At 49.8% G+C, this 26,543-nt stretch overlaps 1 protein-coding gene and 1 long non-coding RNA gene across 2 annotated transcripts; one reads left to right on the top strand and one right to left on the bottom strand.

Annotated features, from left to right (window-relative positions):
* Positions 1-2,215: 2,215 nt before the first annotated feature.
* On the bottom strand, positions 2,216-15,637 carry LRRC15 (leucine rich repeat containing 15). Its single transcript, XM_079101135.1, has 2 exons — positions 15,576-15,637; positions 2,216-7,788 (listed from the first exon to the last, which is right to left on the bottom strand). The coding sequence occupies exon 2, from the start codon at positions 7,781-7,783 to the stop codon at positions 6,017-6,019; it is 1,767 nt and encodes a 588-aa protein (XP_078957261.1). The 5' UTR covers positions 7,784-7,788; positions 15,576-15,637; the 3' UTR covers positions 2,216-6,016.
* LOC306638050 lies at positions 4,848-13,421 on the top strand. Its single transcript, XR_013757343.1, has 2 exons — positions 4,848-4,921; positions 11,341-13,421. It is a non-coding gene; the product is annotated as an uncharacterized lncRNA (long non-coding RNA).
* Positions 15,638-26,543: the final 10,906 nt, after the last annotated feature.

The raw sequence follows: 26,543 nt of genomic DNA, 5'->3' as shown, positions 1-26,543 counted from the left end.
CACCTTCCCTTGCCACAGGTACCTACTCCACTCTGTACACAGTCACTGGAGTACTTCTAAAACGGTTGTGGGTGTGTTGTTTTGTTTGTTGATTTGTTTGTTTAATGCACTCACTCTCTGAACGCTTTCTTAGTTAAAAGGGGAAAAAACTACAGGAAGTGAATTTTTGACTCAGTATAATGTGGAACACTTTCCCACTCAGGCTCTCCAGCAGCTTTGGGAGAGAGTGATTTCCTGTCTCTGGAGATGTCCTACTAGGGTCTGTAGAGTGGGGTGAAGAGTGTGTGTGGCGAGCATGCACGTGAGTCTGAGTGTGCAGGGAAGGTATATGTGTGTCTAAGCATGCGTGAAGAACCTGTGTGAGATTAACTATGAGAATGGGTGGGGGTGTGGCCACTGTGTACACGCATGTGTGCATGAGTATCCATGTGATTTCAGAGGCACAGCCTGAAGCAAGCAATCTAAGATCATTCGCAATGCCAGGAGTCTTCCATTCAAAGCAGTCTGATGGCTTCTTACCTTGTTGCATGGTATTAATATTTATCTCACTCTTTTTACCAGGACAAAATAATATTTCTTTTGCACATGAGTGCACTGCCTCAGCTACACTACCAAGATCTGACCGGCTGTAGCAAAGAAGCATTTTTTCAATAGAGACAGGTTACAAACTCACACTTGGCAGAGGAATGCAGGCGTTTCTAAGAGGGACAGAAGCAGTGAACAGAGTGCACCCAGCCCTACTCTGGATGGCACCTCGGCTGGCAAGGGCAGGGTGTCAGCATTCAGGAGTGTAGGGGGAGGAACAGGCACCTTTGGGAGCCTGGCTATCAGGTGAGAGAACAGACCTGTGGTCCAAGCAGGCTCTCAGGGCATCCATGCCTCCAGACACAGCTGCTGCATTTGTCAGTGTGCAGTGGTGAACCAGAGAAATTGGGCATTAGATCAAGGTTTGAATTTGGGTCTTCAACTAACTAGCCATCTTTTTTTTTATATATTGGGGGTTAAATCTAGGAATGCTCAACCACTGAACCACATCCCCAGTCCTTTTATATTTTATTTTGACACAGGATCTCACTAAGTTGCTGAGGCTGGCTTTGAATTCATGATCCTCTTGCCTCAGCTCCCCAAGCTGCTGGGATTATGGGCATGAGCCACTGTGTCCAGCATAACTAGTCAGTTCTTAGACCATGATTTACTCTCTACAAGTCTTCATTCTTTTCTATGGGAAGGGTATGGCTGAGGGCTCAACAAGCTGTGTGTGTGTGTGTGTGTGTGTGTGTGTGTGTGTGTGTGTGTGTGTGTGGGTGTGCACGCGCGCATGCATAATCAAACTTCACCTAATAGGTATGCATGTCATGTGTGGAGGGAGATTTGCTTCAAGAACTCCAGAGATCTTCCAGGAGTTTAGGGATGAAGACTCTATTATTTCAAATTCCAGAAATTTGAGTAGTTGTCCCAGTAGCCTGAGATTCAGTGGTCAGGGAAGCATAGCAAGGCCCTGCCCCTCATCATCGAAGCGGTCCAGCCATGCAATATGGTGAACATTATTGACCTCTGCCCTGCCTCAAATTCCTGGGACAAGCTTACACCTGACAGGAATGTAAGAGAACATATGAAAGTCCAGTGTAAAGCCCCTTTCCTGAGATGACGGAGGGATAGGAACAGTGGGGTCATCCCTCAGAACTACTATTCTTGCACCAGCAGCTGTGGCACCCTTGGGACTAGAGGGCTTAGAGAGGCCTAGGGACACTTCACTCAGAGGGTGTATTCTGAGAGCCTGTGACTCACTGAGCCTGTGCTGAGTTCTGACAGGAGCACGGTCCTGCCCTCCCGCACGGTGTGTGTGTATGGGCATCCTGAATGTGTGAATGTGTTGGGGAAATGCCCTCCTGGTGGCACAGAAGAAACTGGAAGCCCAGGTCTCCTGCTCGCTCAACCCTTAGTTCACCAGCCAACTCTGGGAAATTCTCTTGGGCTGGCTTTCTTCATCTTTAAAATGGGTTGAACCAATTCTTAAGGTCCCTTCCAGTTGCAGTAGCCTATGGACATCATTTGTTATTCCTTTTTGGTCCCCACTCACTTTCCAAAGTCCAGTTCTCGACTCAAAATCTATTTTCTGTGAGGAGTTATCCAGGTCAGCCTTGATCTCTGGGGCAAGAGCAGAATTCGCAGGTGTGAGACACCCTCACCAAGACATTCAGAGAGGGCACATGTGTCCTGGGTATACCCTTTATTGTTGATTCTGTACACCAAATTTGTTACAAGCAGCATCCAGCAAAAGACAGACTCCCAACCCTGCCCACCAGGGCTCACACTCTATAAAACCCTGGGGGCCTAGAAATCTCTACATGCACTGCCAAGCACCTGGGACTATTTGCGGTGATTCTCTAAGCAAGGCAAATGTGATCTACTTTTGCAGGCAGCATGAAGGCAATGGGTGGTGAGAAAGATCTCTTCATAGAAGAAGGAACCCAGAACTGGGAGGAGTTTCACCTGGAAGCAGCCTGCCACCCACCCTCTCTGAGCCACAGTGTTGGCTTCCTTGGATTAGGTTCTGACCGCAGGATCAGTATGGGCCAAATTTGAGTAGCTTATAGCTAAACGCTGGGATGCACCCCACATCTGCTACCACCTCCAGTCATCTAGTTACTTGCTAGCTGTCTGCTTTCCACACATTTCCTGAGCTTGGAAGTAGATTCCCGAATCAACTCTACCCTGCTGTCTGAAGTATGGGAATTGTGTGGTTGCCCGTGAGAAGATCTGAGAACTTGTCTGTGCCTCCACATTCTCAAGAGAAGGAACAACACTATCCACACAGACCAACAATTCCCATGAGAGGGGCCAGTTTTTCTTTCCTGGCTGGACAAGTTTCCTGTATTTACAAAGTTTTGATCCATACAGTACTAAGTGAGGTTCCAGTGACTGCGAGAATGGGGGGCACCAAGAAGGGAACTCCCATTTGCTTTATTCTCATGGTGAAAGCCCTAGACAGAGCATGAGGTCTTGTGTAAAGGCTGAAGGGAGAAGCAAACCCACAGCCTGTTGAGAACCTATCATGACAGTCTGCCCTGTCACAAAGGGGCACTGAGAGGGTTAAAGGGGAATGTGTCCAGAGCTTTGGAAGGCACATGCACAGTAAGCACTTTTTAAAATGGTTCTTTCCTCCAACATTGATTCCCTCCTTCCATGCCACATGAAGTTTGCTGGTGAACGGCAAGGTGACCTAGAAACCAGTGGAGGGGAAGTACCCTACCCAACATTTCAGAAACCACTCAGCTCACTCCAGTCCCAAGAATTGAGCAAATAGATCATTCAATAGTGCCCTGTTGAAAAGGGCATTCCACTCAGCTTTTCTGGCAACTCCTTGACCAGACAGCACAGTCCAGAGGGGCTGAGAGTCCTGTCAAGGAACAGCAGGCCTGATGGTTTCACCCACCCACTCTGGTGGGAGAAGGGAACAGGCAAGCTGGGAAGGGTCATATAAGAGGCCCATCACCCACACCTATGGTCCACCTGGGTGAGTCATCTGAGGACACCCATTCTCAGACCAGCACTTGGGCCAGAGAGAAAGGTACTCCAATGTCATGGCCAATGTCAGAAACACCCTGGGTTCTGGGTAAGGTTAGTGGGAGGCATAGAATGCTGAGGGCTCCTACTCTTTCCATCCCTAGACACTTGTTCCTTTGCACAGTGTGACACTACAGCCCACTCACAGGCTGTTCTGATTCTGAGGAATTTGGTGCCAAACCAGGCTTCCTGTCTAGAGGAAGGCAGACCTGGATTCCCTTTCAGCCCCAGGGCCCACACAACAGGCCACTGTCAGCAGAATGACAGTCATGCCCCAAGCTTGGGCCCCTTCCTTTTGGGTCCTGGTAAGCATTACTTAGTACACATGTACTCATTCTATGAATATTTTGAAAACATCTGTAGACCCAGATTTGCCTTGGGGACATGCTATCTTTTGTCTGACATCAGATTCTCTGGGACAAAGTTAAAATCTATGACATGCACTAGTTTTTACAGACATTCCTTCTGGGATATTTTGTGTTGGGGGCCTGGCCATCCTGTCACCATGATGCTGCTGAAGCATCAGGGGACTGCTGACTCATCTTGTGAGGTAGAGGGACTAACAAGAGCCAATGAGAATTGCTGGTAGATTTCTGAATCCCTGAGGTCAGCTGAAGTTCTTACTTGGGCAGATATGAAGACCTGAAATTCTCCCATTTTATTGCTTTTATTTCTGAACTGGTGGGCCAGTTGTCCAGAGAAAGACATGCGTTGCCTTGAACATAATTTCTTTGACATGTGTGAATATGTGTGTAGCAGGAAAGGCATGAAGATAGGTATTCGAGCAACTGTAATCAAGGAGGAGAAAACCCTGCACCCAATGATTTAACTCATAACCAGATTATAGGCAGGAGGAGCTTTAGAGAACGACCCCACCACGTGGGACCTGTCAGTGTGCCCTGATATCTGCTGTCGGTGAAAATCCTGAAGTCTAGCTGCTAGCTGACTAATGTTGATGGAGAATTTTGCCACAACATTACAGGGATCCCTGGTTTCCATTACACTTGAATGTTCAATTAAAAGATCTCATCTCTGAGCTATTTCATTTCCCCCAAATGGAATATAAATTAAAAACAGATATAGGCATGTCATGCCCATAAAAGGGCCCAGGCAAAAGAACTTCCAATGAGCTGCAGCTTATCAGCAAGGAAGGGACTGTGGTTGCATGAGCCACTGTAGTCAGGACACTTCTGACCTGGCCAGCCTGGGTCCCTCCAGATCTCAGGGTTCAATAAGATCTCCTCTCCAGGCCAATCTCCTGTGCTGTCCATTTTGCATCTTCTCCTTCATGCTGCAGCTGGGCCTTTGCAACAGCTGGCCATGGCAGGCAGTGAGACCCCTTGTGGGAATCCAGGTAAGTCCACGCCATCTTCAGAAGTCCCAGTCCTTCAGTAAAAGCTTGGGTTTGGGATGCTGGTGATGCTCTATTCTTGATCTGATGCCGATCACATGGATGTGATCGGTTTGTGACAATTCATCAAGCTGTATACTATCTTGTTCCCACTTTTCTGTATTTATTATACTTCAATTTAAAAAAATTGAAAAGAAAACCCTAGGGGTGACTGAAAGGACCCCCAGGCACCAGGTTTCTTTCTCCATTCAGTACCAATAAGCTGATTTTAGAAATTAAATGTTTTTAGAAGTCAAAAATTCTACATGATTTTATTCCACAAAGGATTACAATTTTCAAAGCCAACTTTGCAGTTTGGAATTATCATCCTCTAAAAGGCCGAATATGTTGCATGTGTGCCTTTCTTTTCTAGATAAAAATCACAAGAGAGATGTTGATGACAACCCTATGTCCAGGAATTGAGCAGTACAGGTTTCCTTCTTTCTCACAGAGCATCCTCCAAGCCAGGGTGCTCAGCAGGTCTTAAGAATCCAGCTAAATGATCTGAAGCCTTCTGTGAAGAGAGAACTCACCCTGCCTTCAGGAGCAGAAAATGAAGGGGAGCACTTTCATTTGAGGGGACAGGGTTAAGCCATGGCACAAACAAGAGAAGCAAAAGAAGGGAAATCAACTTACATAATACTCTGAGGAGAGGGACTGTCCTGGTGGAGAACTGTTCCCACAAAGTGAGCAGGTTTTGTCACCACTGAGTCTATGGAGACAGGAGGGGACCTGGGTACAGGAAAGGCTGTTCTTGGAGGAAAGGTGGTGAGGATTTGAGGGAAGCGCTCCCTCTGAAGGAAGCCCAGGCATGTGAACAGGCAATTTGCCACAGGTTTTTCTATGGCCACGTGAGCTCCCAGATGGTAAGAAGGTCCTGTGAGACCTGCTTCGCCACAAAAGAATCAAGCAGGTCAGGACAAGTGGGGGGCACCTCTCTCTAGGGCCTGGAAAGAGCCATCAGAACCTGGCTCTGTGGACCCAGGGCTGGAGGCAGAACAATCACACTCCCAGATCCTCCCGTCTCTCCCTTCCTGAGCCCTGCTCCAGCCTGCCTCCCTAACACTCATTGGGTGCCTTCATCTGCATCAGGACCGCCTGGCTTCCCTTCTTGCAGCAGCAGCAGCAGATGCAGGCAGCCAGGGAACAGGCCAGGGCAATAATACCAATTACAATGGCAGCAATGGCGAGTCCACTCTGGGTCTGGGTCATGCCCCATGTGTTGCGGTCATCTGTGGCCTCAATGGTGGTCAGATCAGTGTAGTCTTCCATAGAGCTAGTGATCTCAGTTGTAGAGGAGATGGATGTGGTGTCAGGATAGCTGGGTGTGTCTGGGTAACTGGGTGTGTCTGGGTACCGTGGTGTTTCTGGGTAGCTGGGCACCTCAGGGATGGCTGGGGCCTGAACACTGGGACCAGGCACATTGATGATGATGATGGACTGGCCTCGGACATTGGCTGGGCTGGAACACAGTGGGAGAGTGTCTGTCCCTAACCTAGCCTTGTTGACCAGGAGCCAATTGCGGAGCGGAAGAATGTCTGCGTCACACCTCCAGGGGTTGTCATACAGCCGAAGCTCACACAGGTTCCCCAAGTGATCAAAGATGCCCACAGGCAGGTTCTCCAGCTGGTTGCTCTGCAACTGAATGGTCATGAGACCATTGACATTAGCAAAGATATTCCCTGGGAGCTGTCTGAGGCGGTTGTTCTGTAGGGAGATGTTCTGCAGGTTGGCCAACATGCGGAAGACATTCCCATCCAGGTCCTGCAGTGCGTTGGTGTGGAGGGACAGCTCTCGTAGCTCCATCAGTCCATTGAAGGCACCTGGGGAGATGTAGCTAATCTGGTTTCGACTAAGGATCAAGACCTGCAACTGATGGAGGTTGCTGAAGATGTTGTCAGGTAGAGAAGTGATGTGGTTGTCATAGAGCCAGAGCTCCCGCAGGTTGTGCATGGGCCCAAAAATTCCCGGGGAGAGCTCCTTCAGGGAGTTCCCAAAGAGTGTAAGTCGGTTGAGCTGGGGCAGGTGCATGAAGATGCCAGGAGGCAGCTGGGAGATGTGGTTGTTGGAGAGATAGAGCCTCTGCAGGTTCCGGTTGTTGTGGAAGAGGCCAGGCGAGAGCATGCCAATCTGGTTCTGCTGGAGGGCCAGCTCCTGGAGGTTGCTAAGCCCATCAAAAGTGCCCATGGGGATGTCTGAGAGCCTGTTCTCATATAACCGGAGCACCTGAAGGTTGCCCAGGTGCTGAAAGATCCTGGGTGAGAGGTGGGTGAGGCTGTTCTTGCCCAAATTGAGCTTGGTGAGTCCCACCAGGTGGTCGAAGACACCATCAGGGATGTATTCCAGGTGATTACCATGAAGCTGCAATTCCTTGAGGTTGCCACACTGGGAAAAATGGGCAGGCTGGATCTGCACCAGCTGGTTACTAGACAGAAGGAGGGACTCCAGGTTGTCCAGGCCCTGGAAGAGGCCAATGGGCAGAACCTGAAGCTTGTTGTTGGCGAGGCTGAGGTAGCGCAGCGAGCCCAGGTTGCGGAAGGCACCGGGCATGATGTGCGATAGCTCATTCTTCTCGATCCTCAGGGCAATGAGGGCCGAGATGTTGAGGAATGGGGACTCATTGAGTTCGGTGATGTGCGTGTTGAGAATCTGCAGGCTCATGGCGTTCCAGGGCAGAGGCGTGGGCACTGTCACGATGCGTGCCCCCGTGCACTCCACCTGAGAGGCCCTGGAGCAGGTGCACTCACTCGGGCAGCCATAATAGGCCAAGCCTACAGCCCAGGCTTGGCAGCCCACCAGCAAAAGGAGGTAATGTTTCAGCAGCATGGCCTCTGCAAGGAGACAGCACATGTTAGTCGGGGGACCTCACTGACACGGTGGCTGGTTTTAAGCCAACACTGACCTTCAGTTCAGTAGTGGCTTGGCCTCAAGTGCTATTATCATGGGCCCCGTTCAGTGCTCCCTCTGCTCTGGTCAGCAAGCCCCTTGGCCTTCCCCCAGGCCTTCCCACTTCCAAGCCTTTGCTCAGGCAGCTCCCTGAGTCAGAGTGCTCTTCATCCTCACCCAAATCTTCCCCGTACTTCTAGGTCTAGCTCAGATGCCATCGCCTCTGGGAGGCTTTCCCAATACCACAAATCAGTATTCGCTACCCCCCAGGCAGGTGGTCTTCCCAACCTCCCCCATGGGCATGCCACAGCAGACGTTCATTGTGTTCTCCTTCCCAAGTTAATACGATTTTCAAGGACAAGGGGCTCATCTTTCATGCCTACATATTCCTTAAGGCAGAAACTACATCTTATCCATCTCTGTCACCCTCACAGCAATGGAAAAGGATGTCTGAACATGGCCTTGTCAGGAGGAACAGAAAAGAAGCAAAAACAAATAAATAGGGCCTGAACCTAGGGAGGATGCTCAGGCTACAAACGTGGTGGCCTGTCAGGAGGATCAGCAGCAGCCAACAGGGTGAGGACCACACTGCTGGTACGCAGAAAGACTGTGGGAAAACCCGGCTCCTCCTCCCTCCGCTTGGCCCCGCCCAGTCCATCACTGCCACCAGCAACCCATCCACATGTGTTTCTTGGAGGTGTAATTCAAACCATCTTCCTGATGCAAAGCAACCGTCTGCAGCGGGGAGAAGCTGCTGGGCCCAGCCGATGCCTGGGGCCTGCCTTCCAGATGTTGAGTCCCAGTTTCTGGAAAAAACACTGGATGGCCTGAAGTAGGTTCCAGAAAACTTAGACACACTAAGAGCTGAAGGATGTAGTAGGTACAGATGCCCCTCAGACACAGAGCTGGCACTAGGAAAACAGCCAAACTCACGGAAGTTTGGTGTTTGAAGTCACCCAAGATTATGGTAAATATATACAGATATGTGTGCATACAGAGACTCAGGACATGGGCCCTGGTCCCTCCATGAATATTTAAGGACTTCTGTTTGACCTTGAAGTAGTCTTAAGTTTGACCTTGAATGAGACTTGAGCTTCAGCTTCTTCCTCTGCTAAGTGGGATGATAACCTCTGCCCCCTCTTGGCTGTGTGAGGATCGAATGGGAGAACAGAGGCGAGGACATCCTGAACGGGGCTGTACAAATGTGTGCAGCTGTTCCAGCCTCACCCACAGCATCAACCCAAGGCCTCCACGTGCTTCTCCCAGCATTCCTAGTCAAGGCACCAAGGGTTGCCGTGTGCAGATGAGGCCATCCGTGACCTCCGCCCAAGGTTCAAAGGGCCCTGTAACTCCTGAAGGACTGAGGAGTTACTGCTGCTCATCATTCATTTTACAGGGGAGCAGGGAAACAGACTCAGATCTTAAATTCCGGATGCCCAGACTGTCTCTCTCTCTCTCTCTCTCTCTCTCTCTCTCTCTCTCTCTCTCTCTCTCTCTTTTATGAGTAAAACACCTGAGTCAGAGGAAGAAATTTGAAATGATGGCATAGAAGGCATACATGACCTGGGTGGAGAAGGCCCTTGTCTGGCATCTCCCTATGCCCAGAATCATGGGGTCCTAAGCCTGGGGCATAATCAAAATAATGCAGGCTTCCCATCCTGGCCTCCACCCCACACACTGCTCCCCACCTCTCCACAAGGCATCTGAGGAAAACCCCCAAGCTCATCCCCACCTCCTCAGGCCTTGACTTTTCATGTATTCACAGCCTATGGAAGCCCTGACCTGTTATAATTTCATTAGGAACCTGGCTAAGTATGCAGAACAGTGGCATAAAGAAAGGAAAAAGAATCACTTGGCCAATGGAATTCAGATGTGAAAGAGTGGGACCAGATGAAGCTGTGGACAGATCTAAAAAATGAACTCGTAGAGAAAAATGCCAGGCCCTCAAATTGAAAGCAGAAGACTAACTACTTAAGCAGGGACCACAGAAAAAGCAGCTTGACATCCACCCCAAAGAAGCCCTTTATTTATAAACATACACGTAGAAAGAGGCTGCCCACAACATCTACCATGACCTGAGATCACATTAAAAGAAGCACCAAGTGTGGAACAAAGGAGATGATAGTCTCAACTCTACATTCCCGGGTCAGGCCACACTCGTAGTCCTATGCTCAGCTCCCCTCTGAACTTCAAGAAGGCCAATGACAAACTGGCTTCTTGAAGAACTTCTCTAGAGGATAATGAGGGGACCCAGAACCCAGAACATCTAAGCATCCACTGAAGGAGCTGCAGATGAATGGACAGAAAAGGAGAAGGCGTGGGGAGTCCAGAAGCAGTCTCCCCAGTATACATGACGGGCTGCCCTGGGGTAAAGAGAGCAACCACACTCAGCGGCTCCAGAGGTCACAGCTAGTGTGCAAGAGTTTCAGAGTAGCGGGTTTCAGCTCACCACCAAAGAGAGCTCTGCAAAGTCAATGGCAACAGCATGGCTCCCCGCTACTGGCAGTGCTGAAGTGGAGCTGAACCACCTCCTTTAAGGAAGCTGGAGAGAACAGAAGCCTCCACACCTGGTCAGGTATCGGACTAGAACACAGCCAGTGTTCCGTTCGCCCCTAAGATTGCAGGATCCCAAGGCCGAGTTCCAGAGCGTGGATATGAGATCCATTTACAGGATAATCGTGCCTGTGTTCCAGGGCTCTGTGCAGAGATGTGGGTGTCTGGCCTTCCCCTGGGTATGTGTGTGTGACAGATTAACCCCCTGGACTGGCTTACAGAAGGTGAGGCTCTGATGGTCCCTGGTGGGTGCTATCCTGTGCTCATTTATTTTTATCATACATTTTCCAGGCCCAGCATGCTCCAAAAATGGTGTCACAGTCCAAATACCCCAGTGAGTTAAGAGTCCAGCACCTGAAAACTGCTGTGTTGTTTCCCCACGTGTAAATGAGCGTGTCGGTGGGGGCTCCTCTGAGGACCTACCTCTTGATGGCCTTCTCTGAGTGTGCACCCCCCAGCTAGGGGGTGTCAAGTCAGGCCTGCAGAGGGTGCCTGAAGGTCTGGGCGGGGGAATGGAGAGAGAATTCCATATGGGAAGAGGGCCATTGCCTGTCGTCTAAAATGGACCACACTCGGCGTGACAAAGATGACAAGAATTTGCAGACTGTCTTTTTATAAACCCTCACGTCTGCAGAGCCCACCCCAGCACCACACACAGCCAGACATTTCCTGTTTTCCAGCACTTGTGACTCTCACAGCTCCAACCACCTCTGAAGAGCCCACCTCAGCCCAACTGCAGGGCCCTCAGGGAAGGGGGGCGCGCAGGAGCCAGCCAGGGCTGGGTCCCTGGATTCTCAGCCAGTGCTGCAGACGTGTGTGGCCCTTGGCCCTCAGGAGCCCAGCACGCAGCGGCCTAATAGCCCACGCTGTTCAGTGCTGCTTGGCAGCCGAGGGATGGCAGTTAAAGGCCCGCCAAGCGCCCTAATTACACCTTCTTCCCTCAGGCAGCCGTGCGCGTCGTCAATCACTGCAGAGCTTCAGTCCAGCCTCTGTCCAGCCCCTGGGGACGGGGTCCACCTGGCGTCTGCTGCTGACCCATGAAGTCAGCGAGCTAGGCTGAGAGACAGAGGTACACACAGACAGCTCACCTGGACACTGACGCGGCCCCTCCCCAGGAGAAGCGATGGAACCAGGGCGCGCGGTGGAGCTCTTACAGAAACACCCTGTGACTCATGAGTGAACACATAATTAGCCTTGAAGCCTTGGGCTTTGTTGGTTGGTGAGTTGGGACTTTTTTGGTTTAATACCATCATTCACATTCCCTAAACACAAAGCTCCCTGGAAGGACACACCTTCTTATTTCAACGCCACAGAGTAAGACGTTTGGAAGGACCTGGAAGACCCACTTCTACTGAACACTAAGGTACAGTGTGAGTTGAGCTCAGTGCTCCACGTCTGTTTCCCCTTCCTCCTGTGAGGACTCGTGAGGCCTTCTGACTGGAGGCAGGAAGGAGATGTGACTGAGACTCACCTTCCTCCTCTCCTTCTTTCTACAGGTCACACTGAACCACCTGGCCTGGCCTCATCTGCGTGCTGAGGCTTACGTATTCTGTACTCATCTTTTCAGACCCTCCTGTTTCAGAAGTTCCCAGGCAAGGCAATCCACTAGCTAATCCCATGTCTTCACATAGCCACAGTCATTTCATGGGACCCAGGGCCTGAGAGATCCTGTGCTCTCCCGGTACACCTGGGGAAACTGAGGCCCGGGGAGAGATCCTCTTTTCAGAGGGCTTCTTAATGGTGGCCTCCTCTGCAATGAGATGGTCCCCAAGTAGCCTGAGGGCTCCCAGGGGAGATGCCAGGCTTGGAGCTGTGCCTGCTCCCAACAGCCATGCTCGTCCTCAGGCAGCACAACACTCTTGCTCTTGCTCTTTGGTGCTCGGTGCATTGGGTCCAAAGTCACTGAAAGACTCAGCCTGAAGTTCAGGCTTCAGTGTGTCCAGACCTCCCTGGCTCACTGACCCCACCCCAGAGCAGCACGTACAAATGGCCAGAGAGGCATGTTTACTAGATCTGAACTCACAGATCTGCCATTGGAGTGTTAAATGAGTTAATATGTGGAAAACCCCTAGACTCGTTCTTGTCATAAAGTGAGTACACAACGAATGTGGTGAGTGATGACTTGCTGTTTTGTTGGTGAGTAAAATCAGATCTCTGGAAGCTCCACCCAAGGAGATCCTAATTCCAGGGTCTGGGCAGGTCCCAGGACCCTGCACAATTAATAAACCCCAAGCAGCTCCAATGCAGGTGTCCACATGCCATTCTCAGAACACTTAGTACAGCTTAGAACAGCTGGGACCCACACCCACCGCCAGGACCACCTACCACCAAGAGCACAGAGAACCAGATTAGGGAGATAGAAGGTCATGCCACAGGCTGGCCCAGCTCCCTCTGTCAGCATTTCCTTCAGTTGGCCCATTCTGCACCCTGTCAGGAATCCACAGTTTGCCACAGTTGAGCACAACTGTAGAAACCACTTCCAGACATAGCATTTAGAGCACAGGGTGTCAGAGATACAAGGGCCTGTTGAGATGATCTGGTCAAACCATCTGGCTGCAGATGAGAAAACTGCTAGGTCCACAGGGAAGAGGGGATTTGCCTAAGGTCGTGCAGTCTGTTGAAGAGTCCTGACACCCTGTCAGGCCCCTAACCATAGAGCTGGATGAACCCCTAAACCTTATCACCAGGCACCAGGACCTTGCTCACTACCTGTCTGTAGGGGAAAAAAGGTGACTTTACTTCTCCATCTTAAACTCATCTGCAGTTCACACGCTACTCACTGTCCACCTGTCCAGCATTATCAGCCAAGTTCAAGTGCTCTCTCTGCTTCTGTGGTGGTACACTCCTGTAATCCCAGTGGCTTGGGAGGCTGAGGCAGGAAGATCTCGAGTTCAAAGCCAGTCTCAGCAACTTAGCAAGGCCCTAAGCAACTTAGCAAGACTCTGTCTCTAAATAAAATACAAAAAGGTCTGGGGATGTGGCTCACTGGTTAAGTGCCCCTGGGTTCAGTTCCTGATACCCCCCCCCCCAAAAAAAAGGGCCTCTCCCAACTCCTGGGTTGCATGGTTTCAGGTACTTTCTTCTTTAAGGCTGCTCTGATGTTTCTGTTCAATTTCACCTAAGTACCCTAGACCAGGAGAGGAAAGGAACAGAAGGGGTCACGGGAAGGAGGGGACCCCAGTAGTCCCAACACTCCCAACCCCATTCTCAGGTCCCTGACTTAGGAAGGTTCTGCCCAAACACAAGCATCCTTGAAACCCTAAGGCAAGACTGGCCACGCCCTCATCCTCCAGCTCACTCAATTGCTGACCCCCATCTCTCAAAGCCCCTCAAAACAAAATACTGTGTGTGTTTTAAAGAAAACTAATTTTTTTTTTTTTTTAAAGCAATTCCATTCCAGCCCCTCTGTGGGGATCCTCCCAGGGTTGGGGAGGTTGGCTTCCTGTAGAGGCCAGAGCAGGGCTGTAATTAGCTTGGCAAGAGTGGCAGGAGCTATTGACACGCTGCCCAGCACAATAGGGAGAACTTCCCAGACAGGACTCTTCCCTGAGAAGCCAGGGTCTAGGAACACGCCCCTTCTCAGGGCAGCACCTAGGGGCCCAAGGAGCTTGAAATGGATCAGTCCCTGATCCAAGCATCTTGGAAGTTGTTTCCAACTGCCATGTCCCAAAGTCAAGTGAGGCAATGAACCCCCGAAGCTGCAGTTGCTCTTTCGTGGTCAAGATTTAGGGAAGCAAATTACCATCTCTAATCACAGCCTCCGAGTGTTCCTGGCAGCACTAAGTCGGGCAGCTTCTCTCCCATCTCTTATTTCTCCACATCTGGATCTACTTCTACCCGCGCCTCACCATTCCCTCCATTTACTGAACAAAACAAGGTAGTGTCCCCCAACCCCAGGAGGAATCTTCCTGCGTTTTCTAGGGTTCTATTCAGAGTTCTCCCCTGTCCCTGACCCTTCTCACATGCCTGCCTCGCTGTTGTCACTGCTGAGCCTGCCCGGCTGACTCAAGACCACAGGCAAATTGGACCGTCTGGCCCTGAATTTACCCCAGATGTTCACTGGATGCAGAATGAAAGAATTTCTAAGTGCGGAGACAGTGGCAGCCGTCAGGGGAATTTCTAAGTGCAGAGCCAGTGACTTGAACTCATCTGAGTGCTGCCTGTGATAAGGTGGTAATCCCAGATAGCCCTGGAGTAGAAGGTGGAGCCTGGCACGTGGTCACCCAGCTCCTTCCATCTGAGTGCGTGTGTCATCGCAGGCAGGCGCAGCCTGCCCCGAGGTAACACTTTTGATCCTGGAGGTAGAATGGCTCTCCCCAGCTTTTGCACAGGTGGGAAGGTCCAAAAACAAAAAGGTCTGGTTCTCCACAGTTGGTTCCTCTACACTGGAGCAGAGATACAGGTAAAGGGCCAACAGACCAATTTTATGATCACACTACCCTTCCTGCAGGTCTACCTCCAGCCCTGCCTCCCTCCTCAAAGCCTTCAGCTCCCAGGCATTTCTAGACGAGTAGACAGAATGGGGTCACCTAAACCACACACAAAGTTAGAACCCAAATCATCTGAGTCCACAAAGTTAGAACCCAAATCATCTGTTTTCCAAACTGCAACTCCCAACCAGGGACCAACACATCTGGTGAAGTCACATTTATAACAGTTATCAGTCTTAAAATCAGCGGACAGATCTCCCACCTGGGAAACCAGGTGAAGGAAGAAGACATAGGTCCTAGACAGGCACAAATTCAGGGAAGGCAACAAGCAGCACAAGGAAAGAGGACTCGGATTCAATTCACCCTTGCCCAATGGATCTAGTATCCAGAAAGAGGCAGACTAGATGGGGCAGCTCTGAGATGCGACAAAGGAGTCAAGTCTCAACTCATTGCCAGTCCAAAGCGCTTCTCAGCACCTCCAACCCTCCCCCGCGCCCCACCCCCACCCCGTTGACATCAAAGATGCTAAAGACAAGAGGATCAAGAGGCTGACCGAGATCCCCAGCGCTGGGGCGGTGGGGGCATAGACTGACACTGCACTCTGCACCCCCAGCCCTGGCTCCACTTGGCCCTGTCTTGAGCGCATCGCCAGGCACCACGCCAGCCCTGCCCTTTCTGGAGTCGCTCCAGGGGGAGACCGAGCGGGGGTCAGCAGAAAATGGGAGGGGAGGGGCGGCTCGCCCACTTACCAGCAGCTCGCGCCCGCCCGTCGCCCTCAGTCGACCAGAGGGAGCCCGAGAGGAGGACGTGGGACGGCTCAAGGCTGCAGCATGAGTGCAGCTGGCCGGGCCCTCCCGACATTTAAACGATCCGGGGCGTGAGTCACTGCAGGGGGCAGTGTCCCCGCGCGGCGGGGGCGGGGGTGCAGACGGCCGCGGTCCTGCGCCCCGACGTCCCGGAACGGCACCCGATGGACGCAGACCTACGTTCAAGTTTAAGGGGTGTTACTGGAGCGCATTTTAAAACAACAGTTTCTTCTTTTTTCCCCCAATGTTCCTTTTGGGTTCATCGCTGCTTTGGCTTTGGTCGCTCCGGAGAAGGGAGTTTCCGCCGCCCCCGGACCCCTCGCTAAGTGACTGCGGACCCCGCTGCCACCCACCCTCCCAAGGAACCAGCCCCCGCGGGTCGTTCAGAGGCTGCCCCCGCAGAGCGTTCCCAAGTGACGCTCGCTGTGGCCCTAGAAAATGTGATGATTTTTTCTTTTTAACTTTAATTTTTTTTATATAGAAATAGCTTCAAAATTACAGAAAATATGCAGGAATAATACAAGGAACACTCATATGCTTAACTCAGTTCGCCTGCTGATAGTATTTGGAGAACATATTTATTTTAAATTACAAGAGGAAAGCGAAATTATCCCCACTGAGTCTCTGCTTAAAACAGCGTTTGGGTTTCTTCCCATGTCCCCCACCTTTGACGGTTCTGCCTGCTCCCAGAGCTGGGTGCCCCACATGATTGTGGGCTGGGGAAAGCAGTGTGAGGGGCATGTCTGAGAATGGGACCTTCCCCTTTGCCCTCTATCTCTGCATTACAGCTCATGCCCTGTCTGCCCACTGTATCCTTCCTGGTAGGGGACCAACACATCACTTCTGTTGACGGCCCTGGGGAAATCACAGTTGGAGAGCAGGAGGTTGTCAGTCCCTATGTTCTCCTCCAAGACTGATTCTCAACATGCTAGGCTGAAGCCACCAGGTCCTTCCCTTGCTCAGTTTACCCTCTCTGCCAAGCGGGGAGAGTGATATTACACACAGTGCCTTGCAGAATGTCAAGAGCCTTAATTAATGTTTGCACTGTGCTTTGACATCTGCGATGAAAGGCTGACATAAAAGTGCATAGTGTTATTACGGAAATAGTCATTTGGGTGGCTTGCCGTGGTCACGCTCTACAGCCTGAATCATGCTACATTCCTTCTCACCTGGGCACTATGATTCAGAGTCAGAATCAGAAAGTACCCTGATCATAAATGACAGGAGCCCAAGGAGGACAGACACTGCTAGGAGTGAGTCCCCCCATAATCCCCAGTCTCATCCCTTCAGTCCTCGTCCTCCCTTCCAAATCACATTCAAAAGGAAGAACCCCCTCTTTCACTACTGAGGCCTCCACATCCCAAATCTGGGGCAACAACTTCCTGTCCACTGACTCTGCAAGAATAAAAATGTCTTCCCGTTTCCTTCTTTTCTTCCTTCTGAAGCCTAACTTGCGGCTATTCTGTGCTAGGCACTGTGTGGGAGTTATGGACAACATGGGGATGAACCGAATACATTCCAGGATGAACATTCAGCAAGCACTGCTGTGAGACAGACTGGCAATGCCATAGAGATCCAGGTGCAACAGTTCTGAGTTTCAGTCCACCGAAACCCATTCTTCCAAAGGGAAGTCGCCCTCTCCTCAGAGAAAGCAAAATGTCCCCCAGTTGGCCCCCACAGGTGAGATGGATTACTACTGAAAGGAAAAGCCTGATTCATCACCCACAGGAGCTGTAACCTGAGGGCACACTTTCTAGCCCCCCTGTGAGAATCAGAAGGACCAAGTTTGCCTCAGGACTTCAGAGAACTCTGATCCCTCCCACCTGCCCTTGTATCTCTACTCTATATAAGAAGTGAAGAATCCAGGGAATTGCAGATCATAGGACCGAGCTCCCCTCTGTGGTGGAAATCCTGCACAGGACCTGGATAGATGCAGTTTACATCCCTGCTTAATCCACCTTAGGGTAGGTTGCGTTACCTCACCATGAAGCCCCCCGGGGTAGACTGGCAAAATAAAAAAGGTGTAGAATACCCAGGGTTGGCAAGGATGTGGGTGGTCTCACCCCGCTGATGCTGATGGGAATAAAAATTGGTAGATCAATAGCTACCAAAACTCAACATAAACCTATTTACCAGCATCAGGAGCACCAGACATGCTGGTGCCTGTTCACAAAGCTGTACTTCCTACAATGCGCTATGCAGCATTATTTATAAAATGGATCATTGTAAATAATGTGTCTGTCCAAAAGACAGGTTGCATATGTTAAGAAAATCCATAACAAATAGCCAATTTAAAAAGGTGAGATACATCTTTATTTACTGAGAAGAAAATTTTATCAGCAGAAGAGGCAAATCATAGATTAATATACGTAATATGGTTGCACTTATTGGTTTTAGAAAAAAGACATTAGTGTATTATTATAACTCCACATATATGAAACAGTATGGAAAGCAATCTTACTTTTTAAAAAATTTAAAATTCGTTTTAGTTATACTTGGCAGTAGAATGCATTTTGATACATCATATAATTAGAATATAATTTCTCATTCTTCTTTTTATACTTGATGTAGAGTCCCACCAGGCATGTATAGTTATATATGTACATGAGGTAATAATATCTGATTCATTCTAATATCCTTCCTATCCCCAAACCCCCTCCCCTCCTTCACTCACCTCTACCTAATCTAAAGTAACTCTATTCTTCCCAGCTCCCACCCATATTGTGAATTAGCATCCTCACATCAGAGAAAACAATCAGTTTTTGGTTTTTTTTGAGATTGGTTTATTTCTCTTATTTTGATCATGATCACACAAAAGTTTAAAGGTTGGGGCAGACTTGTTTCCCCATTCAGTGCCCATGGATGCTGTCTTAAACATACAGTGTAACAACTCTTTATATAACTTTTATATTGTATTAGGTATTATAAGTAATCTAGAGATTATCTGAAGTATGTAAGAGGCAGGACACAGTGGTACACGCCTGGAGTCCCAGTGACTCAGGAGACTGAGGCAGGAGGATCAAAAATTTGAGGCCAGCCTGGGCAATTTACAGAGACCCTGTCTCAAAATAAAAAGAACTGTGGATATAGCTCAATGGTAGAGCATCCCTGGGGGGTGGGGAGGAGAGGAGAGGAGAGAAGAAGGAAGTGATAGAAAGGAAGGAAGAGAGGGGAGGAAAGGAAGGAGAGAGGGATGGAAGGAAGGAAGAGAGGGGAGGAAAGGAAGGAAGAGAGGGGAGGAAAGGAAGGAGAGAGGGATGGAAGGAAGGGAAAGCAAGGAAGAAAGAAAAGGAAAGAAAGAGGCTGTGCCTAGATTAATACTATAGTATTTTATCTAAGGATTGGAGCATCCAAGGATTGCATATCCATGGGGTGCCCCATGGATACAGAGGGACAACTGTCTAAAAACGCACAGAAAAAGATGTAGAGGGCTACATGCGAAACTACTGTGTGGCATGGGAAGGGAGCAGTGGTGAATGAGATTTTTTGACTCCGTGGAGTTTTACATTTCATTGAAATAAACATGCATTATGAATGGCATCTAACAGGTAAGTAGGATGATTTTAAATACAAAACTAAAGTCCTATTTTTAAAAATTTTTGCTTTCTATTAAATTAAATTCTGCCTCCCTGGAAGCTCCACCAATGGATTCTGTTCCATTTTGGGGGCCCCTAGTGCCTGTCCTTGCCCCTGAGCCAGCCCGTGGGGCCCATGAGCAGCCTCACTATCCTAAAGTCTTCCCCTCTCCTGTATCTTTGGGCACAGGACAGGCACCCTCCCCAAACCACCCACTTGGCCCCCGTGGCATTGGGTAAGTGGCCTGGGTTAGGTGCTGGCACGCAGGAGTGAATTCATCCTGAAGGGACTCAGACTCACCAGCAGTCATGTTCAAGCGTAAGACCTGTGTGAGAAGGGCCACACGGAGCTGCTGAGCCTAGCGCAGGAAGTTTCACCAGGGAGGTGACAGTTGGGCTTTGGCTGGCAGGAGGAGGAGGCATCTATGCATTCTAGGAAATGAAAAGAGCATTTGCAAAAGCACAAAGTCGTGAAGGACCATCGCTTATCAGTTTGTGGGAAATGGTGCAAGATTCCATGGAGCAGGGTCACATGCAGAACAAACAGAAACAGCATCTTGGAAGAGACCAAAATCCAACAAATGGTGTCCACCAACAGGACTCATTCTGAAGTTCATAGAAAGCCACAGAAGCACTTTGCAGGTGAGAGAGGTGATGGATCAGTGTAAGGCAGTGGTTTTCAACCAGGCTGATATTGCCCTCTTCCCAGGGATATTCAGCAGTGTCTGGAGATGTTTCTGCTGTCACCACCTGGAGATGTAACTAATATCTAGTAGAAAGAGGCCAGAGATACTGCAGTCCCACAGTGCACAGAACAATCCCTACCTCAAAGAATCATCTGATCCAAGAGAATCAAGGATGCCAAGGTCAAGAAATGCTGATACAGAGATTGGGTAGTTTGGGCAGCAGTATAGGGCATGGATTGCTAGAAAAGACGGGATCAGGGAGACCTGATTGAAAATGGTAGCAAGAGTTCAGATGGGAGTTGATGAAGGCCCAAACTAAGGCCCATAGGGATGGGAAGAGAATCCACAGTCAGTGAGTTAAGCAAGAAGTAAAGCATGGGAGTGGATCCATTATGGTGGCAAGTAGGGTGACAGTGGGGCTGGTCGGATATGGGTTAGGACCCATAACCAGATAAGCCCAAACCAACAAGAACATAAAGGAAGCTCATTTTCCATCTCGAGGAGAAATGGTGGCTTAACCACACTGGGAACCAAGACACCATCTAATTGCTCTGCCATCCTCCATCCATGGTTACTGTTTATCCAAAATGGCTGCTCTAGATCCTCCTTTTCATTTCATATTCCAGCCAAAGGGGAGAGAGGGGAAGAGGAAGCAAAAGACTTAGTCCTTCTCTCTGAGGGTACGGTGTAGAAGCCACACTTGTCACTCCTGCCCACATTCTGCTGGCCTGAACTTAGTCATTGCTCTTACCTGGAAGGGAGGTGTTGTCTGGAGCTGAACACGAACACAACATTTAAACTCTCGTAAGTGTAGAAGTCAGGGTGAGCAGCTTTTAGGGGGCATCAGTGGTCCACGCCATAGGTGATTAAAGAAAAAATATCATGAAGGCAAATTGCCAGGTGACTGAGTGGGTGGCTGGTCCCCATATGAGGGCTGGAGAACACAGGAGGAGGGGCAGGCGTAGAGCCAGGGAGCAGACTTGGGCTGGACACGTGGCATTTGAGGCTCTGAGGGACTCCAAGTTGGCCTGCCCAGCAAAATCTGAATTCTAGGCCTGAGTGCAGGGCAAGGCCTGGGCCTGGGACAACTCAGAAGCCAGGATAGGGAGGAGGAGGCCTCCTTAGTCGGGACTCTGCCAACCCCACCCCTTAGCTTGCTCTCAACTGAAGGACTGAGATGCTGCAGCCTAGGAGCTCCCTGAAAAGTGTGTCAGAGGGTGTGTCAGTGTGCACTTTTCTGGGGAGGCAGCCCATTGCTCTCAGCGGTTTCTTAAGGGGTCTGGGTGCAGAGCGAGGTAAGAAAATGGTTGAGAAAGGCAACCGCAGGTTGAGGAAGAGGAACCAATGGGAGGAATGGCGAAGAGCAGCGAGGGGCCACAGGGGCAGCAGGCAGAGTGTTCTTGGGGTGGGGGAGATCCTGTGCTCCCAGGCAGCCCCCAAGACCAGGGTATCAGGAACCCTTGGACAGGCACATCAGTGTGAGGGAAGCAGAGGGACAGGTGTAAGAGGCAGAATCCAGGAGGAAGGATTGGACGGAAAGCCAGTCTTGGAGAGGACATGGGGTCATGGGGTTTTTGTCTTTTTTTCTTTTCTTTCCTTTTTTTTTTTGAACTAGGATTTGAGCGCTGTGGCAGTTTACCACTGAGCAACATCCCCAACCCTTTTTATTCTTTTATTTTGAGACAGGGGCTCACTAAGTTGTTGAGACTGGCCTCAAACTTGCAATCCTCCTGCCTCAGCCTCCCAGATCTCTGGGATCACAGGCCTGCACCACACAGCTCAGCTTGTCTTTTTTCTTTTTTAATAGGTTTTATTTTATTTTTTCGTACTGGGGATTAAACCCAAGAATGCTGAAAGAATAATAAGCCACATCCCCTGCCTTTTCATTGTTTTTTGTTTTGAGACAGGGTCCTGCAAATTTGCTTAGGACCTTGCTGTGTTGCTAAGACTGGCCTTGAACTTGTGATTCTCCTGTTCAGCCCCCTGAGTTGCTGTGATTATAGGCATGCACCACCACCCCTGGCTAGACTTAATTTTTTAGGGCAGTTTTGGGTTCTCACAAAATTGAGAGAAAGATTTAGAGATTTTCCATTTTTCTCCTGCCCCTACACATCCACAGTCCCCGTTATCAACATCCCCCACCAGAGCGGCACATTTCTTAGGACTAACGACTCCACCCTGACACATCGTCATCACCCAGAGTCCATTGCTTCCAACAAGGTTCACTTGGTGTTGGACATTCTGTGGGTTTGGACAAACATGTAAGGACAGGCCCGCCATTACCGTCTCCTACAGAGCACTGCACACAGGATTGTTTTTAAATGACAGGGAATTAAGCACATCTCAAGACTGAGTGGAAATGTCGGGTGGAGAGGGAGGGATTGAGAAGAGATGGAGTGAAGGCTATTTTCTTCTTAAAACAGGCTGCAAATACCAATCTAGTGCTCCCTGTCACAGAAAGGGCCTGAGCTCTCAGCAGCATCCACTCACAACCCTGCCCAGTTCTGTCCTGCTTCTCTGAGCCTTTGGGTCCCCAGGTGTGAACTCCACTGACAACCCGCCTCACCTAACTGACACAGGGATTAGAAGAAAAGTCACATGTGAAATGACCAGCTTGACCCCATCTCAGCAGAGGCTGTGTGGGTGGGTGGGAGGCCCTTGCCCTCTGCAGCCATGCCCCTCTGTGTGTAGGATCAATGCGGTTAGCAACCAGGAACAAAGGAAATGTTCCTTCATCATGGAAAAGGATGTGACTTTATCATTTCCATTCTCATTGTCCCAAAGGAGCAGAAACAGGTCTATGCAAGGAACAATCATGCTTCTCTTGCAACAGGGGTGCCTTCTGAGAGAGGTGGCATCAGGCGATTTCATTATCGAGTGAGCATCCTAGAGGCTACTTACACAACTAGGAAGACTAAGACGTCCACGGGGAGATACCATCTTATGGAACCACTGTTGCAGCTGTGGCCCGTTGTTGATGGCAGCATCATTAGGTGGCACATGACTGTGTTAGGCACCATCCTCATGTTGGAAGAATGAAGCCAGAAACACTGAGAATATATAGAATAATAACAATGGGACAAACAAGCAGACAGTCACCTTTTTAAAATCCCTAGTGACAACTCCCAGACTCATCTCTGTCCATACCCAGTTATTAGTGGTGTTTCTCCAAAGACAAGTTTCATAAGATTGCCCTTGGTCCCCAGCATCTGTTCCTGGTGATGATGATGACTTTAGAGTCACGAGTATTTGGTCGGAGTGTCGAGCCTGGAGCAGTGGGTGGAGGAGAGAGTATTCCACACGTGAGAAAGCAACACTCAAACGAACCCTCCATGAAGAAAATGGGCACAGGATCCGGATAGTCCTCTCTCCAAAGAAGATACACCAACGGCCAACAAGCCATGAAAACATACTCAGTGTCACTGTCATTAGGGAAGTGCATGCCAAAACCACGTTGGAATACCACCCATTAGGATAGCTGCCAACAAAACAAAACAAAAAAGTAGAAAGTAACGTGTCGGCATGGATGTGGAGGAATTGAAACCCTTATGCGCTGCCAGTAGGGATGTAAGATGGCCGTGGCCACTGCGGAGCAGGACAACGGTTCCTCAGGAAGTTAAACATAAAATCACCATGTGTTGCAGGATTCCACCTCTACCCAGAAGAATTGAAAGCAGAACCTGAGCCCGGCGCGGTGGTGCTCTCCTGTAATCCCAGCAGCTCGGGAGGCTGAGGCAGGAGGATCGCGAGTTCAAAGTCAGCCTCAGTGAAAGTGAAGTACTAAGCAACTCAGTGAGACCCTGAGTCTAAATAAAATAGGGCTGGGGATGTGGCTCAGTGGTCGAGTGTCCCTAAGTTCAATCTCCAGTACCAAAAGAAAAAAAGCAGAACCCGTACACCCGTGCTCACAGCAGCGTTAGTCACAGTGGCGAACCACAGAAGCAGCCCCAGTCCATGGACAGAGGAGTGGATGAGCAAACTGTGGCATATGCATACAACAAAGGAATATCGTTTGGCCTTTTAAAGGAAACGGATTCCTGAAGACATTATGTTAAGTGAAATAAGCCAATCACTAAAGGACGAATGCCACATGATTTCACTGATATGAAGTAGAGAGAGTAGTGGAATTCATAGAGACAGAAAGTAGAAGGGAGATTGCCCAGGGGCCAGGGAGGCGTGGAATGGAGATTGCTACCTAAAGCATACAGAGTTCCCATTTGGGAAAATCAAGGAGTACTGGAGATGGATGCTGGCCATCTGCTGGATGCCACTGAACTATACACTTAAAAATGGTTGCTAGGCCTGGCCAGCAGCTGGGGAAGCTGAGGCAGAAGGATCACAAGTTCAAAGCCAGCCTCAGAGACTTAGCGAGACACTAAGCAACTTAAGCAAGACCTTGTCTCGAAATAGAAAATGAAAAAAGGCTGGGGATGTGGCTCAGTGGTTAAGTGTCCCTGAGTTCAATTCCTGGTACCAAAAAAAAAAAAAAAAAAAAAAAAGGTGGCTAAGACAGTATGTCTTTTACTACATTAAAAATTGGGGAAAATGATAAATGTTATGTTATATATATTTTAACACACACACACACAAAGCAATCTCCAGGTGAAAAGGTGCTGGAATTGAGGATCATCATTTTACAGGAAAAATGTCAGTTTATGAAATTAAAAATTCATCCCTTCTGAAAATATTATTTAAAAAATAAGGGCCATGGAAACCCACTCTTAGCAAATTGGTGCCCAGTTCCACAGGGACAGCAACTCATCACAGAACCCACCCCTCTGCCCTGGCCTGAACCTGCTGCCCTTGGCCAGCAGGTGTGGTGTAGGCCTTTGAGGAAGGCTGGCCTGTCTAGAGGTGACGGGATATGAGCCATCTTTCCTGGCCCTATAATTTTGTCTTTTATATTTTTTCACATTTTTCTGCAGTTGATTGATGATTTTTATAATGGAGAAAACATTCCTTGAATTCTCTCTCTATTTTAAAGACCCCATTCCCCACGCGTCCCTGACAATGTTTCTCAAGCGGGCCTGGAATTAGCTCCCGAGTGACTGGTGACGTGCTACTTCCCTGGGTGAGTCATGCTGGCAGGCTCATGAGGACAGGCTAGACTGTCTAGGTGAACACAAGTCCTGCACAACGCCGTGGCCATCTGCCGGACTCCAGGCAGGCACTCTGCACAGAGCCCACAGGGTCGAGCTGAAATGAGCTCGGGGGCTGAGATGCACAAACCAGAAACAGGAAGCTCCCAAACTCAAACCAGTCCTGACCTCGTGTAAGCTATGTTCCCTGATAGGACAGAGGAGGGAGAAATTTGTCCAACCTGACTGGACCAAGGAAGGCATGGTAGGGGAGGGGAGGCGGCTGCAGGGCTTCGCGGGGAAGGGGATTCTGAAAGGAGAGGGCATTTGGGCAAGAAGCAAAGGCCCAGAGGCAGGGGAGGGTGCTGTGGTAGGGGGAGTGGACTTGTGGAGGTGACTGGATCAGGAGGCCCTGTATGCCTGGAGGGAGAAGTAGCTTGAACTTTTTCCACAGGTACCTGGGAATCAACCCCTGTACTCATGACTGTGGTTTCATTCATTTTATGGAGACTCAGCCCACCTGGGCCCGCAGACCTGACAGAGGCTGCCTCCTGTCAGCCTCCAGAACCATCTGAGCCCAACCAGTAAGCTTGCCAGATGACTGTAAAAACTGTGATTTCCAAAGAACCCTCCCCTTCTTTTCCCTCAAAATCGTTTGGAGTTTGAAGGTTAGCAGGTGGGTGCAGGCCGGAGTGGGGCTGGTCTCAGGGAGAAGAAGGGAAAAGTTCTCTTTGGCCTAAAGCAATTTATTCAAGTTACATTTAATGGTTCGTTTTAATACAAGACTTCCAAATTTTATGCCACAATAAAACAGAGCAGCCTTTGAGATGATTAAGTGAACAACTCAAAGCCCTCACGGCTGGAGCAGTTTCCAGCGTCACCACACCTAATTAAAGGTCAGGGACGGACAGCCAGGGTGTTTTCTTCATCGCTGCATGAACGAACAGGTCTGCCGCGAGCCCTACCAGACCGAAGCCTGCACAGCAACACAGGAACGCAGGCTCGGTCCCCTGCTGCTCGGCTGGCTGCCTCGCTCTCCTTCTCCCCCTGCCACAAAGTCCTGGAACAGGGGGGAAATGCCCTCGGCCAGATAAACAGGCTAATGAACGCGTTCAAGAAGATATGGGGGGCCTCGGCCCCGAAGACCAACATTAGCAAGTCACATCCCTCTTGGGTCTCAGTTTTCTCACCCCTAAAGTGGGGACTCTACACAAGATAACCGTGTCTGTCAGCCTACGTGGCTATGAAGAAAATTATTTTTTCACTCAGTCTCATTTGGTAAAGAAGGAGAAGGGAGATGGGACGGAGGGAGGGAAAGAGGGGGATTTTGTTCGCAGCCCAGGTTTGCATCTTTCTTGATGTCCAGTCCCAGGCCCTCCTGACTCTGTGCTGATCACCACATGCGTGTCAATACGGTGCCTGGCTTGCCCAGCCCGAGCGCTGCTTAATACATGCAAAGGGACAGGACTGCGCCTGGGTTCCACTGTCAGAGCCATCACCTGGGATTTTTTTTTTTTTAACCAGGGATTAAACCCAGGGGTGCTTAACCATGGAGCCACATCCCCAGCCCTT

Source organism: Sciurus vulgaris (genome assembly GCF_902686455.1).
Source record: "Sciurus vulgaris genome assembly, chromosome: 10".
Taxonomy (NCBI): domain Eukaryota; kingdom Metazoa; phylum Chordata; class Mammalia; order Rodentia; family Sciuridae; genus Sciurus; species Sciurus vulgaris.
This window is presented reverse-complemented; position numbering and strand designations above follow the sequence as displayed.

Bases quoted from the DNA above. Each gene is read 5' to 3' on its own strand.
- LRRC15 (XM_079101135.1), bottom strand. From the start codon at position 7,783: ATGCTGCTGAAACATTACCTCCTTTTGCTGGTGGGCTGCCAAGCCTGG.